This window comes from Grampus griseus (genome assembly GCF_964374135.1).
Source record: "Grampus griseus genome assembly, chromosome: 10".
Lineage (NCBI taxonomy): Eukaryota > Metazoa > Chordata > Mammalia > Artiodactyla > Delphinidae > Grampus > Grampus griseus.
Genome location: NC_139004.1, coordinates 65,912,223 through 65,929,262, shown reverse-complemented (window position 1 = coordinate 65,929,262; position 17,040 = coordinate 65,912,223). Strand labels below are relative to the sequence as shown.

Sequence of the window (17,040 nt, the reverse complement as noted above, 5' to 3'; positions counted from 1 at the left end):
CCTCAGCCCCAGGCAGGCATTGGGGGGTTGGACCTGCATAGCGGTGGGAGTTAACCCCAAGCTGCCTCTGGGCTGGCCTCTGCCCTGTCCCTGTCCCTGCCTCTTAACCTTCAGGGGCACAGGAGGGCTACAAGGCACATTGGTCTCTCACTCCCTAGTGGGGGCCAGTGATGGGATCCTTGATGCAGTGAGTATTTATGGAGTGTCTGCTGTGTAACTGGCTGCTGGGCACAGGGGACTCAGTGGTGACCACTGGCCCTTAGATCATTAAATGAACAAATAAATATTTAATTACAAATTGTGGTAAGTGCTATGGAAGAAAAAGACAGGCTGCTTTGAGGGAATGGAGGATAGCCTTAGATAGATGAATAGAGAGGTAAGGGAAACCACCCCAGGAGGTGACATTTTTGCTGAGACTTTGTCAGGTGGGAACTGTGCCAGAAGCGGTCGGGGGGGGGGGAAGAGAGTTTTTGGCAGAGTGAACAGCACATGCAAATACCCTGAGGCTGGAAAGGGGTTGAGTCAGCAAGAAGGCTCCAGAGAACAGGAAGGGGAGGCCAGGCCCAAATCCAGGTTACAGGGTCCTGGGGGCTTTTGGATGGAACCGAGAGGGGTGGGTTGAATACCCAGATATGCAGCAGCCAGGTTGGCTTCTCCTATTGCCCAGTCTGCCTGTCCCATTCCCCAGGCCCTAACCCCACTCCAGGGCTCCCTGCTCTACCTGCGGCCTTCCCCCAACTCCCCCCGATACCCCCCCGCCACTGATAAGTCATGGAGACTTGCTCCCCTTCCCCCCAATCCTGCCAGCATTGCTCTTGCAGCCTTGAAAGAGATGAGCCAGCAGCAAGGCCTCAGCTCCACACTTTCAAGGCACCAGCTTCAAGGTGCAGACTGCTTAGGCTATTTATACTCGTCAAGGCCACTGTACAATACCCACTAGAGGGGCAGGCTCCACCAGAGAAGGAGAACAGCTTCCTCCTTGTACTATCCCTCCCCCGTGCCCTCAATGCTGAGGGGGTCGCTGGCCTCTGCTGGTGTGGATGACTGGAGTATCAGGGTGACTGAGCCCGGGACATGCACTATGGCGGTTCCTCTCTCTCTCTCTTTTTTAAAAAAATATTTATTTATTTATTTGTTTGGTTGTGCCGGGTCTTAGTTGCAGCAGGCAGGCTCCTTAGTTGCGGCACGCAGGCTCTTTAGTTGTGGCATGCAAACTCTTAGTTGTGGCATGCACGTGGGATCTAGTTCCCTGACCAGGGATCGAACCCGGGCCTGCTGCATTGGGAGCATGGAGTCTTAACCACTGTGCTACCAGGAAAGTCCTGGTTCCTCTCTCTTGCTCGGGTCCCCCATGGCCTCTATCTCATTAGTTGGGAGACCCTGGCTCACGCTAAAGGGCGTAGGCTCCCTTCCCTTTGAGTCCCCAGCTCTTTGCCCTGCCATGCATGGAACCCTGGGTTTAGGCAAGAGCTCCCTGGTAAGCAGAGTGGGGGTCTCCTTGGGACTGGAGCTGCCTAGCTGTTTTCTACCCATCTGTTGCCTACTCTGTCATCTCAGGCCAGAGGGAGGCCCAAATATGGGGACCCAAAGGACTCTGAGGACAGGGGTAAAGCTTAAAAGGAGACTCTCACGCTCAAGTGCAAGGGTCTGAAGATCAGGGGCCTATGAGCTGGAGAGGGGAAGAGATGGACTCCGTCTGCCTGTTTACCCCTACACCTCTGATGCCCGTGAGTGCAGGCACAGAGGAGGTTGTAGCCTTGCATGCTCTGCCAGGGACCCTTGGGCTCTCTCTCCCCCATTGTGTCACCCCTGAGGCTGGGAGAGAGGTGAGTGGAATGTCCTGGAGCATTCCCACAGCTGTGGTCCCCGTACCAGTTGGAAAGGACTGTCTCCATCCCTCCAACTAGTAGTCCTTGTGCCCTAACCTCATCTTGGGGATCTAAGGGTCACCCGGGGCTTGGAGCTGGGTGGGGAGTGAGAAGAAGGCTCAGAGGCTTCACTGAAGCTGGACTGAGGCTCCTTCCCTACTGGGCCTCTGCAGCGTATGGACCATGGGCTTCTCTGTTCATAAGAGAGGGACTCAGAGAGAAGGGGGTCTCTGGATGGGAGGGAAGCTTAGCGAGGAGAGGAGTCCCGGAGAATGGAGACGGAAGAAGCTCAGGGGATGTCAGGTTTCCTGTGTAGCCAGAATGTGGGGCTTTGGGCCTGTTTCTGGGCCAAGGGCCTCCAGGGCCAGGATTCTCCAGGGAGGGGACACAGTTAAGCAGGTGCTTGCCACAGCTGCACCCCCTCTCCCTGATGCTGCAGCCCCCAAGCTCTGAACTCTTTTCTCAGAGCCACTTGATAGTCCTAAGTCCATCTGGAGTGTCGGGAGCTGGAACTACTTCAGGGTTCCAATTCCTGACTGGGCCGCCAGGAAGGAGAGGAAGGGAGGATAGGTTCTAGGCCCCGTGATGGGCTGGAGGACCAGGAGTTTTCTGAGTGGTTTCCAGGGCTAATGAAGGCTGGACTGCCTTTGCCTTGGGGGAGGCCTGAATAATGGTTGGTCCAAGGAGAAGGTTGCTGGTGGCCCTGGTGGGCCTGGGCCTGCCACTAGGGTGGGATGGCGTGAGCACGGGTTTCTCCCAGGGCTTTGGGAGTCCAGCATTGCCATCATGAGCTGTGGAGAGCTGGTGTCAGTTCCTCTCCTCATCTCCAGTGGGGCTGGGGCCCAGCAGGTGCCAATAAAGGCTGGAGGAAGGCCAGGATGGAAGCTGGGGCTGAGGAAGCAGCAGATGACTCACATCCTCCTGATTGCCCACTGGTGTCGCTGTTGTCTGGCACCTGGAGGGCAAGCATGGGGTAGACCGACCTGCTTTGATAGGGGACCATGAGTCTGGTCTGAGATTCCCCTTATGCCAAAGCCCCAGCCTATCAGAGAATTTCCTCAGGGATCCAAAGGTTCTCTAGGGGGTCACACCTGAGGGCTCTAGACACAGCCCCATTTCAAATCCTGAGAACTTTCTGGGACAGTGGCTTCATCCGCCACTCCCTTGGTTCAGCCCATGAGATCCCGGGTCCACCTCTGGTGCCATTTCATGAACTAACTCCCTGCACCTGTAGGAGAGAGCAGGACCCTCCACTGCCGGGTGGGGTTGGGGGACGTGGGCACTGCTGGGAGTGTCTGAGGCTCAGGAAGGCCTGGGATGCACCTCTCACACTTATTGCCTCTGCCCAGAGAGAAGCAGCCCCAGGAATCGGTAGCTGAGCACTGATCCAGTATCTGCCAGGCCCTGATGAAAAACACCGTTTACTCCATGCTGGGCTGGAGAACTCTCCTCCATGAAGACCCCAGGAACCAAGCATCTCTTCACTCAGAGCCTCTGTTCTGCCCGTGTGAGGGTCCAACCAGCTTGGAGGTGGAGCTACTCCGGCCTGGAGGAGGGGGGATGACTTGATGAACCACCCCCAGCATTCCCCATCAACTGGCACAGGGGGGCCAGTTGAGCCTCCGTCTCTCCCTCCATTCTTTTGGGGTTTGTTCCAGTTGGGTTTTTTAACCCAATGAGCCTAGATGCCAAGAGAGCCCAGGACCAGCTCCTGTCCCTCCACAGCTACCCATTCCCCCACAATTTCTGCTCCACCCATCCTGCAGCCCAAACATTGGAAGGGAAGCAGATGCACTAGTGGTCCTGAGAGCCAGCCTTTGCTGGGCAGGTGGCAGGAGGGCCCTTGTATTTGGCCCTCGCCTGTCTCACTGTTGCTCTGTGGGAGCTTGAGGGCCAGGCCCATGATGGTTCCTATTCTGAGCTCAGGTGGTAGGAGCTGAGGGAAGTTGCTGAATCCCTGGGGCTCAGCATGGGCAGAGGGAGAGGGAGCGCGAGAGCCAGGGGCATCCTTGCCTTCTCTCCAATCTGTTGCCTTTCTTGTTGGTTTAGCCACTTGCACACTTGTGGTCAGTCTTGGACTGGGCAGTTGGGATCTGGGAATGCATCAGGGAAGGCAGGGGACTCAAAAGCAGCAGCTGGTGGCCAAGATCACAGGATTTGATCAGCTTTGAAGCCAGAGCTCCCTCTCTCATGCTACAAGTCCACCCCCCTGACCGGCTCCATGCGGCCTGGACCATGGAGACTTAGAGACCCCCAAAGAGTCAGCTCCACCCCTGGGCTCCACCGTAGCGACAGCTTCAGCCAGGCATCGGTCCTGCTGACATGTCTCTCCAAGCTGGGGAGGCCCCTCTTCAAAGGGTGAAAGGAATTGTTTGGGCTGCCCCAGTCACTTTGCCCACGTGGGCTCCTGCCCTGGTCTCTCTGACCCAACCGTCTGTTCCTTTTTTTTTTTTTTAATTTATTTATTTAATTTATTTATTTTTGGCTGCATTGGGTCTTCGTTGCTGCGCGTGGGCTTTCTCTAGTTGTGGCGAGGGAGGGCTACTCTTCATTGTGGTGCACGTGCGCGTGCTTCTCGTCACAGTGGCTTCTATTGTTGCGGAGCACGGGCTCTAGGTGCACGGGCTTCAGTAGTTGCAGCACACGGGCTCAGTAGTTGCGGCATGCGGGCCCTAGAGTGCAGGCTTAGTAGTTGTGGCGCACGGACTTAGTTGCTCCGTAGCATGTGGGATCTTCCCGGACCAGGGATCGAACCCGTGTCCCATGCATTGGCAGGCGGATTCTTAACCACTGCACCACCAGGGAAGAGGGAAGTCCAGCCATCTGTTCTTTTTTTTTTTTTTTTTTTTTTTTGCGGTACGCGGGCCTCTCACTGTTGTGGCCTCTCCCGTTGCGGAGCACAGGCTCCGGACGCGCAGGCTCAGCGGCCATGGCTCACGGACCCAGCCACTCCACAGCATGTGGGAATCCTCCCAGACTGGGGCACGAACCCGTGTCCCCTGCATCTGCAGGCGAACTCTCAACCACTGTGCCACCAGGGAAGCCCCAGCCATCTGTTCGTAAAGTCGCCCCCACCCTCCACTGGGCCCGGGTTCCTCAGGGACCCTGAGGGAGGGCAGCTTTCCTTACATCCCCTTCACAGGTGTGGTTGGAGGTCTTTTCTTGCCAGGCATGAAGTCCTGCCTCCTCCCCCCACTCCCTGCTGCTGGCTCCTGGATGGGAGGCTGCTCCCAGGGAGGGTGAGGAGCTGGCCGCAGCCCCTAAGCCAGCTGTGGACAGCAGTCAGGGGGGTGCCAGTGCTCTTGTCCTCCCTCCTGGCTGGTGCGGCTGGCCATCTTTCACGCAGAGTTACGTAAGCTTGAGTCAATTGGAGCTCAGAGCAGTTCACTGTGGGCTATTTTTAAGCTGTAACACATCACAGCAGAGGGGTCACTGCACCATGGCTTGCAGGGAAGGTTGTTTAAACATCTGTTATTTAAATTTCCCTGTGCCTTAAAGCTCAAAAGCCATGTCCTCCTGCACTCTCAGGTTCTGCATTTCACATCCCAGATGAGGAGTGGATTATCACCCCTCACCCTGCCATAGTTTCCTCTAGGACTGGGGTTTTCTGCACTGTGACTGCCTTTCTTTGGGGTGAAGCAGCGGGGCAGGGAGAAGGTGCCAGCTCCTTCAAACATGGTGCTGCCTCCGTGGAATGGGTGCACCCTGAACAGGAGAGACTTCCAGGGAAGCAGGAAGTTAGAGTTCACAGGGTGGAGAGGAAAACACAGACAGAGTGCTGGGTGTAGAGCTGAGAGACAGACAGAGGGTACAGCCTTCCTCCTGGGGGGCTTTGGTTTCCCATCAGGACCCAGAGAGTGTTGATCACAAGGTCCTTGTGGGTCTCTTCAGAAGCCTGCCTCTGCTTGGGCTGTGCTCCTACCTGCAGTGCCCTCCCTCCACAGACCTAAGTGCTACCCACGTGCAGCCTCTGGGACAGAGGGCTGGTGTCTGAGCCCTTGGACAGTAGGCAGAGATGAACCTCTGGGGAAACAGGCATTGCTTTTCACTCCATTATCAAGTGGTTAGCTGCACTGGGAGCCCTTTAAGGCTCCTTTTTAATTAATTAATTATTTATTTTATTTATTTATTTTTGGCTGCGTTGGGTCTTCGTTGCTGCACGTGGGCTTTCTCTAGTTGCGACGGGCGGGGGCTACTCTTTGTTGCGGTGCACAGGCATCTCATTGCGGTGGCTTCTCTTTGTTGCGGAGCACAGGCTCTAGGTGCGCAGGCTTCAGTAGCTGTGGCTCACGGGCTCTAGAGTGCAGGCTCAGTAGTTGTGGCGCACGGGCTTAGTTGCTCTGCAGCATGTGGGACCTTCCTGGACCAGAGCTCGAACCCATATCCCCTGCGTTGGCAGGCGGATTCCTTAACCACTGCGCCACCAGGGAAGTCCCTAAGGCTCCTTTTGATCCTAGATTTTTGGAGATGTCGAGTCTTCCCAGAGTACAGGGAGGGGAAGGCAGGTAGACTGGAAGAGTGCAGGGCCAGGGACTTGACAGAGCTGACACCTGAGAGCACAACAGAGCCCAAAATATGTCTGTGTTGGAGAAGCAAGTCTGGGAGACTTGGCTGGTCATGAGGTAGAATGGGGCCTTCTGTGCCTCTCCTCTTGATGCCCTTCCTGCCCACCACCCTCAAGTTCTCCTAGGTAGGAGGATTCCAGCCTGATCCACTGGGAAGGAGGGTTTCTCAGAGTGAGGTGACTGTCCCCATCTTCTGAAGTCTGACCCTCTCCACAGGGTTTGGGGCCTTCCCCCAAGCCTGCCCGGAGCGGGTCAGGTGAAGTGTGAAGGGAGGCAGTGCTGGAACCCACCCTCATAGAGGAGCCTCTGTATGGCCTCGCCCTCAGACTGAGCTCCTTCCTGTTGCTTCCTGGCCCCTCCATCCCAGACAGCCCTCAGCCTGGGGAATGGGCTCAGCCTGGGGGAGGGGCTCTCTAGGTTGCCATGGTAACATGTTGGCCCTCCTCACTTTCCAGAATCAGAAATAGAATTGGATGCCCTTCTTCCTGGTGAGAGACTATTTAAAAACATGTTTGGGGGAGGGGTACAGGGGCAATGTCCCTGCCTGATGAGGGGGGAGGGGATGGGGGGGATGAGGGGTGGGTGCAGGAGGGGGCTAGGTAGAAGGGGCCCAGCCTGGGATCCTCTCTAACTGCCTGCTGCCCCTCCCCTCAGCTGGATAAAGCAGAGGGGCTTCAGCAGGCCAAGAATTCTGAATACAAGAGACTCAGCCAGGTCCCACAGGGTATGTAACTAGCCCCTACTCAGTACTGACAGCTTCCTGGGAGGCACTGGCTTAGTGCCCCCCAGGAAAATGCCCCCTCCCATGCCTGAGCCACCTGCTAAGCTATTGGGAGGAGGAACAGGGCCATGTGGGTTACAGCTTGGGTGGGGGCTTGGGGCTGCAGCAATCGGAAGGGAGGCATGTTGGCTCCCCTCCAGCAGGGTCCATGCCAACGTGGCCCTGCGCATGACACCTGTGATGGCATTGTAGTTTCCTGAAGTGTGGGTCCAGAGTCTGGTGGCCTGGCTTCGGATTCTGGCTCTACAACTCACTAGCTGCAACCTCTGTGAATTCTCTCTCTTCCCTGTCCCTTGATTTCATCATTTATAAAATAAGGGTGACAGCACCCGGCTCTTGTTGAATTGCTGTGAGGCTGGGTTACAGTGCTCAGCACTGCCTGGCACAGAGGAAGGGCCCAGTCAATAGCAGTCACTGTTCTTATTGCTATAAGGGGTGTTTGCTTCCCAGGTGGGAAAAGCTTTCTCCTCTCTCCGGGCTGCCTTCTTTGGTCTTTCCTTAGTGGGGCACACCCTTCTCAGATCCGTTGTTCATGAGGATTCCAGCCCGGAAAGGGAGAATTATGCCTCACTTTCGCAGGAGTCGGGGGATGGCTCAGTGGTCGGACAGGCAGGGACTCAGGGCCTCCCTCCATGCTTCTCCAGCCCTCCCACAACCACAGGAGGCTGCTACTAGCATCTCTGTCATGGGGAAAAACAAAACAAAATTAAAAAACAGTTTGCTTGGGGCCAGAGATTAATGAAGTTAATAGTGTTCAGCAAGTATGTGTGTGTGAATGCACACATGTGCAGACCACAGACCCTTGGGCTCTGTCACCTTCCTGGGCCATAGTGTGTGGTGAGCAGCAGTGTCCAGCCACATCTATCCCCATTCTTAACTGAAGGCAGCATCTGGGGAAGGGGGAGGGGGTCCGGGGGCCTGAGACATGGCTGAGTCAGGCTTTGCCCAGTGCCGAGTCAGGAAGGTGCAGACGAAGCACAGAGCTAGCCTTGGTCCCTGGTCACATCGCTTCACACCCCATGGCCAACCGTAAGCACTATTTTTAACTTCTGTGAAAACACACCGCTTCAGAGGACGAGACTACAGCTTCGTTCTCCACAAACCTGTTTCCTGGGTAGAAAGACTGAGGCCTGAAAGGATAGCCCTGGAGGACAGAGGGAGGAGGCCCAGAGCTCATAGCTGGGGGAAGGAGGAAGGTCTGACCCTGCCCCAGTCAGAACCTCCAGACTCAGGCCTGTAGCACTGGTCAGTTCCCCAAACTAGGCCTGTCCTCTGTGGCTGCAGGGCACATCTGGGCCTTGGCTGGTTGTCCAGGCAGGTCCCACTCCTCCCTGACCCTCTGCCCATCTACAAAATGGAGGGTAGGACTGCCCACCTCGTCTAATAGCTTTCTTTTCTGTGTGCTACCCAAGTCCAGTCCTTTGTCCAACTTGTCCTCACTGCGTATGCAGTTGTACCCAATGTGTACCCAGTTCTGCACCCACCATACCCGCACTGTGTAGCCAGCCCTGTGCCCACTGTGTGGACAGCCCCCTAACCACTGTGTCCCCACTGTGCCCATCCTGTAATTTCCACTGGTGGCCTAGCCCTATGCCCAGTGTTCTGCCCCCCTTCTGGCCAAGGTGAAGTTGACACAATATGACAAGGGCTAGAACATTCTGACTTGAGGGTTCTGAGCAGAGGCCCCACTCCCACCCGTGTCGTCCCCATCCCCACCTCTGTGGGATACTGGTCCTGGGCCTCAAGGACATGTGACTCTGGGGAGGGGGCTCTGTGAGGCACAGGCAGGGGAAAGCCATCTGGAGCAGAGAGACTGCCAAGGAGCTGCTGTCCCTGGAGCGGGAGCTGGGGAACATGGGGGAGGGGAGTTAGAGCCTGAGCCTGGGCCCCTCACCCACTTCTGCCTCGCAGGACTGAGTGGTGAAGGGGCTTTGCCCCCCACAGGGGCCTCGGGTCACACACTTGGAACTGCATCCCTGGGTCAGGGCTTACGTTTCAAGTTGCCACGTGGGAAATGGGGAGAAAGAGCCAAGTCTGGCATCTGAGGTAAACTGGGAACCCAGGGGCTTCCTCAGTATCTCCCCTGCCTACCTTTTTCCCTTGGCCTTATACACGCTCTCGCCTCTAGGAGCACTGCCCTCCCTCTAGGGCTGGCCTGGGCAGAGTGGCCACCTGGCTGGCAAGGAGAGAGGAGGCCAGTCTAGGGTTGGCAGAATTCACTGGGGTCCCTTGGCCTTTCTACCTCTCAAGATTCCCTGGGCAGGCCCCCATTCCTCAGGGGGGTGGGGCCCCTGGTTTCCCACACTCTCTCACCCTCCCCCAGGTCACTGGGGGCTGTGATGTATGGGGTTGCCACACATGGCAATGAAGTGGGGGCAGGGCACCTAGGGCATGGAGCAGGACTATGGAAGTCACCAAGAAAGTGGGGGGCCCTGATCCATCGGGCTCCCAGGGCCACCCCTCAGCTGGCAGCCAGCAGCTGGGCGGTGGCCCTAGAGGGTCCCAGGGACCATGGATAAGCTCAGGATCTGTATACTTGAGGCAGGGGTTGTCACTGTCCACCGAGGCCATCCTTGATGGGTCCTATGGCTCAGCCTCCCAGGCCCATACACACGAGCCCAGTCACCAGCAACTCTGGGACCCTGCTGAGGTTAGCTCCCAATGTGGCTGTGAGCGGGCCTCTGAGGATTCCCTGAGACTCTCCTCCACTAGCTCGTTTCCAGGCTCTATCGTGGGAGCCCAAACACATCTCGTCACAGAGAACAGGACCCTGGCCCTACCGGTGTGCAGGCACGGTGACCGCACCAGTGATGTGGCCCAGCTCGGACTCTGCTGTTCCCGGCTTCAGGTGCAGATGGCGGGGGAGGGCAAGGCTCCAGCTAAAGTCCTAGTAGGCTGGGGCAAAGGCCCCTGCAGCCCCAAACAGATAGCCCCATTGGGCATTAGGAAGAGCCGGTGGCTACCGTATTTTCTTTCAGGGGAGGATGGCTCAGCTGCAGCCCAAGGTCCTCTTCTGGCTCCGGCCCAAGCTCAGGGCCAGGGCCAGTGCCCATGTTCGGCTCAGGCTCCTCCAACTCCAACTCCAACTCAGGCAAATACTCCAGCTCTGGATACAATCTCAATGTCAGCAGCAGTTGAATCTTACACCTGCAACCTTGACCACCTGATGGATACCAATGCCATCACCAAGGGCCTGTCCCAAGACCTCTTGCCCAGGAAATGTGGCAACCAATGGTCTATCCAGTTGGAGTCTCCCAAAGGGGTCACATCCTGCCAGGACTGTGAATTTCCATTCTCAGGATGAGCCTGCCACCCCAGCACGCACTCCAAAAGAGTCCCCAGACCAGGCCCAGGAGCTCGAGGTTGCCCAAAGGCCGGTGTTACCAAGGCAGCCTGAGAACCAAGTGGAGAAACCCATGGTCTGTACCTCCAGGCCAGGCAGCCCCAAACCGGGCTCAGGGCCTCCAGAAACCCCCAAGTCCAAGCGGGGTAACCAGGAGATCTGCAGCTCTCAGCCAGGTCAGCAGCCCCTCAATGCTTGCAGCAACACCTGCTCCAATGTGCCGCCGTCTGCCTACCAAGTAACCTGCCGCAACTCCCCCACAGTACAGCCTCCCAAGGAAGCCATGCAGATACCCCCCTCCAGTGCCCCTACCTGCCAGCTCCGGGATGCTGTGGAAGACCGTGTGCTGGTGTTTGATATGGCCACGGGCAACACCAGAACGGGGCTGCTGTGCCATGACCCCATGGGCTCAAGGGCAGTGCTGGTGGGCCTCATGCCCAGCCACCCATCCATCTGTGCCTCTGAAAATACGTTGTCCACCCGGCCATTGACCATGCCCATCTTCTCCCCTGACAGTGATGGCTCTAGCTTCTGGTCCACCACACCCATGGTGTCCAGCCCTGTGCCCTCCAGCCTTTCATCTGGAAGCTACCGAGAGGTGGCCCTGGTTCCCAAAGAGGCCAGGCTCAACCTGGAGTCACGAGGCTCCCCTGGTACTGAGACACCCATCAGGATGGGGATGCTCACTGGGCATGTTCCACTGGGTATGCCCCTCCAATTTGGAGAGAGGATACTGAGCCATGCCTATGATCCTGGCTGGTCCAAACCTGACGCTGAAAAAACCGAAACTAGTCACACCATCTGGATGCAGGATGCCTCCAGGATGCAGGACACCTCTATGGTCCAGGCCAAGAAACTGCAGTGGATGAACTCAGAGCTGACCCCAGAGCCTGTACCACCAGCCAAAAACCAGCAGGTGCCCAGACCCCTGCTCCAGGAGGATGTAGGCAACCACAATCAGAAAGAGGTCGTTATTGCTCACCCTGACAGCCCTCAGGTCAAAGGTGCTGGGCACGCCCCACTCTGTGGTCAGCCCCCACTAGCTGAGCAGCATCCCCTTTCCCGGCAGCCCCCTTCGGCCGGTCAGCCTCCCTCTGCAGAGCAGCGTCCCCTTCCCAGGCAGACCCACCTTTCTGGATAGCCACCCCTAGCTGAGCAGGCCCCCTCCACCAAGCAGCCCCCACTTCCTGGTCGGGCCCCTCTCACTGGAGCCCCTATTGCCAGGCAGCTTTCTCTCACTAGGCAGCCTCCCTTTTCCCAAGAACCCCCCAACTCCAATAAGCCCACTCTCTCAAGAGGTCCCCCCACCACTAGGGACCCTGGTCAGGCCTCCACCCTGTGCCAGGAAGGTGAGCCATTGGGCCCGCCTACCCATGTGGGGGTACTTCGGGTGACCCCGGCCCCTGAGGAGACCTGTGTCTATGTAAGCAGAGAAAATGTTGGTGTCAGTGCTGGTCAAAGCTTCAGCTCACATCGGCTCTCATCCTGGCAAGCTGGCAGCTGCCCCAGGGAGCGGGAGGAGCAGCCTTCCCTGCTCACATTCACCACACCTGGTCCTGGCTGCAAGGTCTTGCCCACGGCCCCCGGTTCAAGCTGACAGCTGAGGACATTACACACTCGCCAGTGGTCGCGCAGCTTGGCCTTCTCCGAGGGGCCTGCTATGAGCTGGTGCCCACCATGGATGTTCTGCCAGTACGGTCCCCAGTGCTCTGCCGCCATTCACGGGACCCCTACCAGGACATGGCATCTGTGGTGATCGACACAGGCACAGGCTTCACCAAATGTGGACTGGCTGGAGAGGACCACGTCCTCAGTGTGCTGCGCTCACGCATCCAGCTGCTCCAGCATCCAGTCCACGGCCAGCCCAGGTACGCAGTGCCTGAGAACCGAGAGGGTTCCTACTCGGTGCTGAATCGAGGAGTGGTCTCTGACTGGGATGCACTGGAGGTGCTGTGGCAGCACCTGTTCTATTGCAGGCTGGGTGTGCAGCCCGAGGAGCTGACTGTGCTTGTGGCGGACTCACCCACATCACCATGCACGAACCGAGAAAAGGTGGCTGAAATACTCTTTGAGCATTTCCATGTGCCAGCCATGCAGACAGTGCATCAGGTCCTGCTGGCACTCTATGCTTATGGGCGGACCACTGGGCTGGTGCTGGGCAGTGGCCATGGCACCTCCTCTGTGGCACCCATCATCACCGGGGATCTGGCCCCACTTGACACCTACCGGCTGGATGTGGCGGGTGCTGACCTCACTGAATACCTGGCTCAGCTGTTGCCGGCAGGTGGCCAGTCACTGTTCAAGGCATGGCTGGTCAACCAGATTGAAGAGGCCTGCTGCTATGTGCCCATGGACATGACAGCTGAGATGGCCCGTGCCCAGGCCCTGGCCCGGGTGGACTTTTTGCTTGCAGACAAGCAGGTTATCACACTGGGCTCTGAGTGCTTCTGCTGCCCCGAGGCCCTCTTCCAGCCCAATATTCTAGGCCTCAATCAGCCAGGCCTTCCACAACTAGCCCTCCTAAGTATCAGCCGGCTGGAGGCCAAGCAGCAGGAGCAGCTGCTGGCCAGTGTGGTGCTGGACGGTGGCGGCACCCTGTTGAGTGGCTTTCCTAAGTACCTGAGACAGGAGCTGGGCCCCGGTGCCACTGTGCTGGGCTCTCTGCACCGTGCTGCTGCTGCTTGGCTTGGAGGCTCCATCATGGCGTCCCGGGACTCCTTCCAGAGCCTGTAGCTCAGCCACCGTGAGTACGAGGAGAAGGGCCCATGGGCCATCTATAAGTACCATCTGTGAGCACATAAAAGTTCTTTCTGGTTCTGCTTCTTTTGACCACTGTGGCATATTTTAGGCACAGGGTGGTGGAGGGAAGGGCAGGGATCCAGGCATGTGGTCAGGGATGGGGCCCTCGGCACTGCCAAGGCATACCCTGCCTCTACACACTGGAATTCCATGGGCCTTGGCAATCCTATCCTTTCCAGAGAGCCCCACAGCCCCACAGCTGACATTGGCCCTGGTCTAGCCTGACCTTTATTGCACCCCAAGGGCAACCACAGAGAGTGGCAGCTGTGGGTTTTGCCCTGTTGCCCTGGCGACAAGCTCAATTACCCTTGATTGCCAGCTCGTTGCCATGGCAATTTCAAACATAATGTAATAACCCACACAGCCTGGAGTGAGTCATGAGGGCGGGCAGCCCCCTCCCCTAGCTCCAGAGGAAAAGACTGCTTGCCTTCCCCCATGTTGGGCCCTCTACGGGGCGCTGAGGCCAGCAACATTGACAACAGCCAAACAATTCTACAGATGGCTGGGGCCCTGGAGCACTTGTTACCCCCAAGGAGGGTCCCTGTCAGAGTCTGGGCTTCCTGGGGGAGCTGGCCTGATAATGCAGATACCTCCTAAAGTCAGAACCTTGGCTGGAGCTCTATGCTGGTTTGGCAGGTGCTTCTGTCAGCCAGTCAGAATATGAAGGTATAGGAGTGCTGGCCTTTGGTTCCCTGGGGCAGGAAATCAGGGTGGGGGGCTGATAAATCCTGAATCCTGGGTGGGAGATACAACCTGAGCTGGGGGATGAGGCTCTGGCCTGCTTTGTAGTCTCTGAGGACGTGGAGACTCACACCTTATCCTGCCTCTCTGACTATCTAGTTTTGGTGGGAGCCAGAACTGTCAACTTTGGGCTCCCTTCGCCTCCTGTGCCTCCCAAGATGGGCAGCCTCTGCCCACAGGGTGGCCAGGGTAAAGGCCTCGTCAGGAGATCTTCATAGAGGCTATGGGGCAATGCCAGTGCCAACTGCCCTGCTCTTGTCCCAAACTCCACTCTGTTTTAAAGGGCCTCCCGCTGTCCCTCTGGCCAGGGGAGTGGCTAGAAGCCACGGCCTCTGACCTTGTCTGGCTCTGAATAGTGGGGGTAGGAATAAAGGTCCATGTCTTCCATGGCCTGGAAGAGCTGAGAAGAAGAATTCACCTGGTGTTGCTACTTCCTGCCTGGAGGGCAGCTGGAGGTTGAAGCCAAGACACTGAAGCCAGGACTTCCCTGGTGGTGCAGTGGTTAAAATCCGCCTGCCAATGCAGGGGACACGGATTCGATACCTGGTCTGGGAAGATCCCACATGCCACGGAGCCAATAAGCCCATGTGCCACAACTACTGAGCCTGCGCTCTAGAGCCCGTGCTCTGCAACAAGAGAAGCCACCGCAACAAGAAGCACATGCACCGCAACAAAGAGTAGCCCCTGCTCGCCGCAACTAGAGAAAGCCCACCTGCAGCAATGAAGACCCAACGCAGCCAAAATAAATAAATAAATTCTTTAAAAAAAAAAGACACTGAAGCCCTACCCTGCTGGTGCCCCTCTGGCTGGGAGCTGAGGGACAAGCCATGCCCCTGTCCCAACCCTGGGTTCTCGTCTTAGGTTGTCCTCTCCACAAAGGGCAAAGACCTGGCTATCCCCACACACACCTGAGAGTGAGGGGCTGCCCTTCGTGGAGAGACTATAAATGGCCAATGATATAAGGTCATCACAGCCCCCACCCACCCCTGGGCATGGTCCATGGTCCACCCTCTTCCCATGTCCAGCTTTCACACTGTAAGTCAGCCCCCACGATCCTGAGGCCTGTGCCAGGTAGGAAGAGGACCAGTGGCTCTAGGGACTAGCTAGCTACAGCGTCCATGTGCACATGCAAGCAAGCATGCCTGGGTGGACACAGAATGCAAACACATGTGCCCCTGGGCACCGCTGCACACACTGTGCTGTTGCCATCTCCTTTGGCATAAGAGCACACACACACAGACATAATCACACGTGTGCACATACACCCTGCCACGTGCTCACCCACAGGCACATGGAGTGTGCACGGGACCAAGAAGACGTGGAGCACTGCCAGCAGCAGGCAGGGCTCTAGCGAGCCACCTCTTCCCCTGCCTCTAAATCCCCCACATTCCAGCTTCTCCTTGGCCCAGCTTTTCTGTGCCTGGATAGCCATGATCTTCAGGAAAGGCATTAAATGTGTGTACCACGTGTGGGGTCAGCAAGCCAAGGATCAGATGCACCATACAACACAGGGAACCATTGTTTCAATGACAGTGGGCAGACAGCAGGAAAGACTGAGTGCCAGGCCATTCATTAATTCTGCAGACATGAACTTAGCATACTGAGATGAGACTCAGAGCTCTGCCCTGCAGATGCCCAGCTTACCTGGAGATTCCTACCCAGTGGAGTTGGTGCCATGAATGAGACCACCCAGAGCCCAGGGAGCCCAGAGGTGACACCCACCTGGCCTGGAAGCAATGACCAAACCAGGGAAGGATGTGAAGGGCTCCTCGACACCCCCTCTGGAGAAAGATATCGAGGGGTCCTGTTCGAGCAGTCATTTCCCAGGCTAGACTTCCAGCCCCAGCATGAGCTCCAACTTCCTCACTTGGGCAGTCACTCCTGTCAGCAGCTGTGGGGAACCATCCAGGAGAGACTCACTCAACATGGCCAGGGGTTTGGAGATGACCCCACCCAGGATGGGGTCAGAAGGCTCACTGAGAGGGTTCTGGTTGGGTGGAGCCCAGTTTCAGGCACAGAGAAGCCTAAGTCTGGCCTTCAGATACTGGCCTCAAGGCTTGTGGTGGGGCGGGGCAAGCATTTGGTCCATGTGCCTCTGTGACAAGGGACAGAGAAATGGCCAAGGACTTCCTTCAGAGGCTCTTCCCGGCAGTTCTCAGCCTCCTCCAGTCAGGGGCCATGTCTGGTGGGGCACCATGGTGCTGTAGTTCTCTTGTATCCCCATATCTCAGCCCAGGCCAGCAGTAGTGATGCTGTTCAGGAAGGGTTCGAGGGTGATTAAACTGTCAAGAAAGCAGAGTCTATGCCATGTCATAGGTAACTTTTAGAGCTTGAGAAATTCAGTGCCACACAGGAGGGGGCAGGCTGAGCCAGCCACCCTGGATGGGACCTTGCAGGAGGGGAGGGGAGGATGGGTAGAAGACTCTGCCACCAAGGTCTGGAGCCCTCACTTGCACACACACACCCCGGTGTGTTTACTAGCTAGGGGAGGCCTGTCTGTAGCACAGCTTGCCCTAGCAACTGCCCACTTGGTTCTAAGTGGGTTCCGCTCTTTGGGTCAGGTTTTGGGAGCTGGGCAGAACGCCAGTCCCCTGGGGACTACTACCTGCCAAGACACTCCTGTGCAGCTCCAGGACTCAGGCTTTCCCCACACCTTCTACTCCGCACCATCTACAATGGGCATAGGAAGGCCCCTCCGGTCCTTGTTGCCCGGTCAGTCCAAGGGCCTAAGGGAGCCTTTGAAAGCCTGGCCGGGGCCGGGAAGGCCAGTGCTCACCTTCTCTGCTGCCACCCCATCCTCAGCCCTCCTTCGAGTGAGATTCCGGGCTCAGGCTCCTCCAGGGTCGGGGCGGAGCCGGCTGACGGAGGCCCCGCCCCCAGCCCGCCCCCGGCCCGGGGTGCGAATCCGGGCGGCGAGCGGCGGGAGATGCTGGAGGTTCGCGA

At 57.4% G+C, this 17,040-nt stretch overlaps 1 protein-coding gene across 1 annotated transcript; it reads left to right on the top strand.

Annotated features, from left to right (window-relative positions):
* Nucleotides 1–9,618: 9,618 nt before the first annotated feature.
* Nucleotides 9,619–13,290, top strand: LOC309828276 (uncharacterized protein; the record flags this gene model as incomplete). The annotated part of the gene is made up of 3 exons (XM_082663526.1): nucleotides 9,619–10,305; nucleotides 10,514–11,561; nucleotides 12,125–13,290. 3 exons carry the CDS (start codon nucleotides 9,619–9,621, stop codon nucleotides 13,288–13,290), a joined length of 2,901 nt encoding a protein of 966 aa, XP_082519652.1.
* Nucleotides 13,291–17,040: the final 3,750 nt, after the last annotated feature.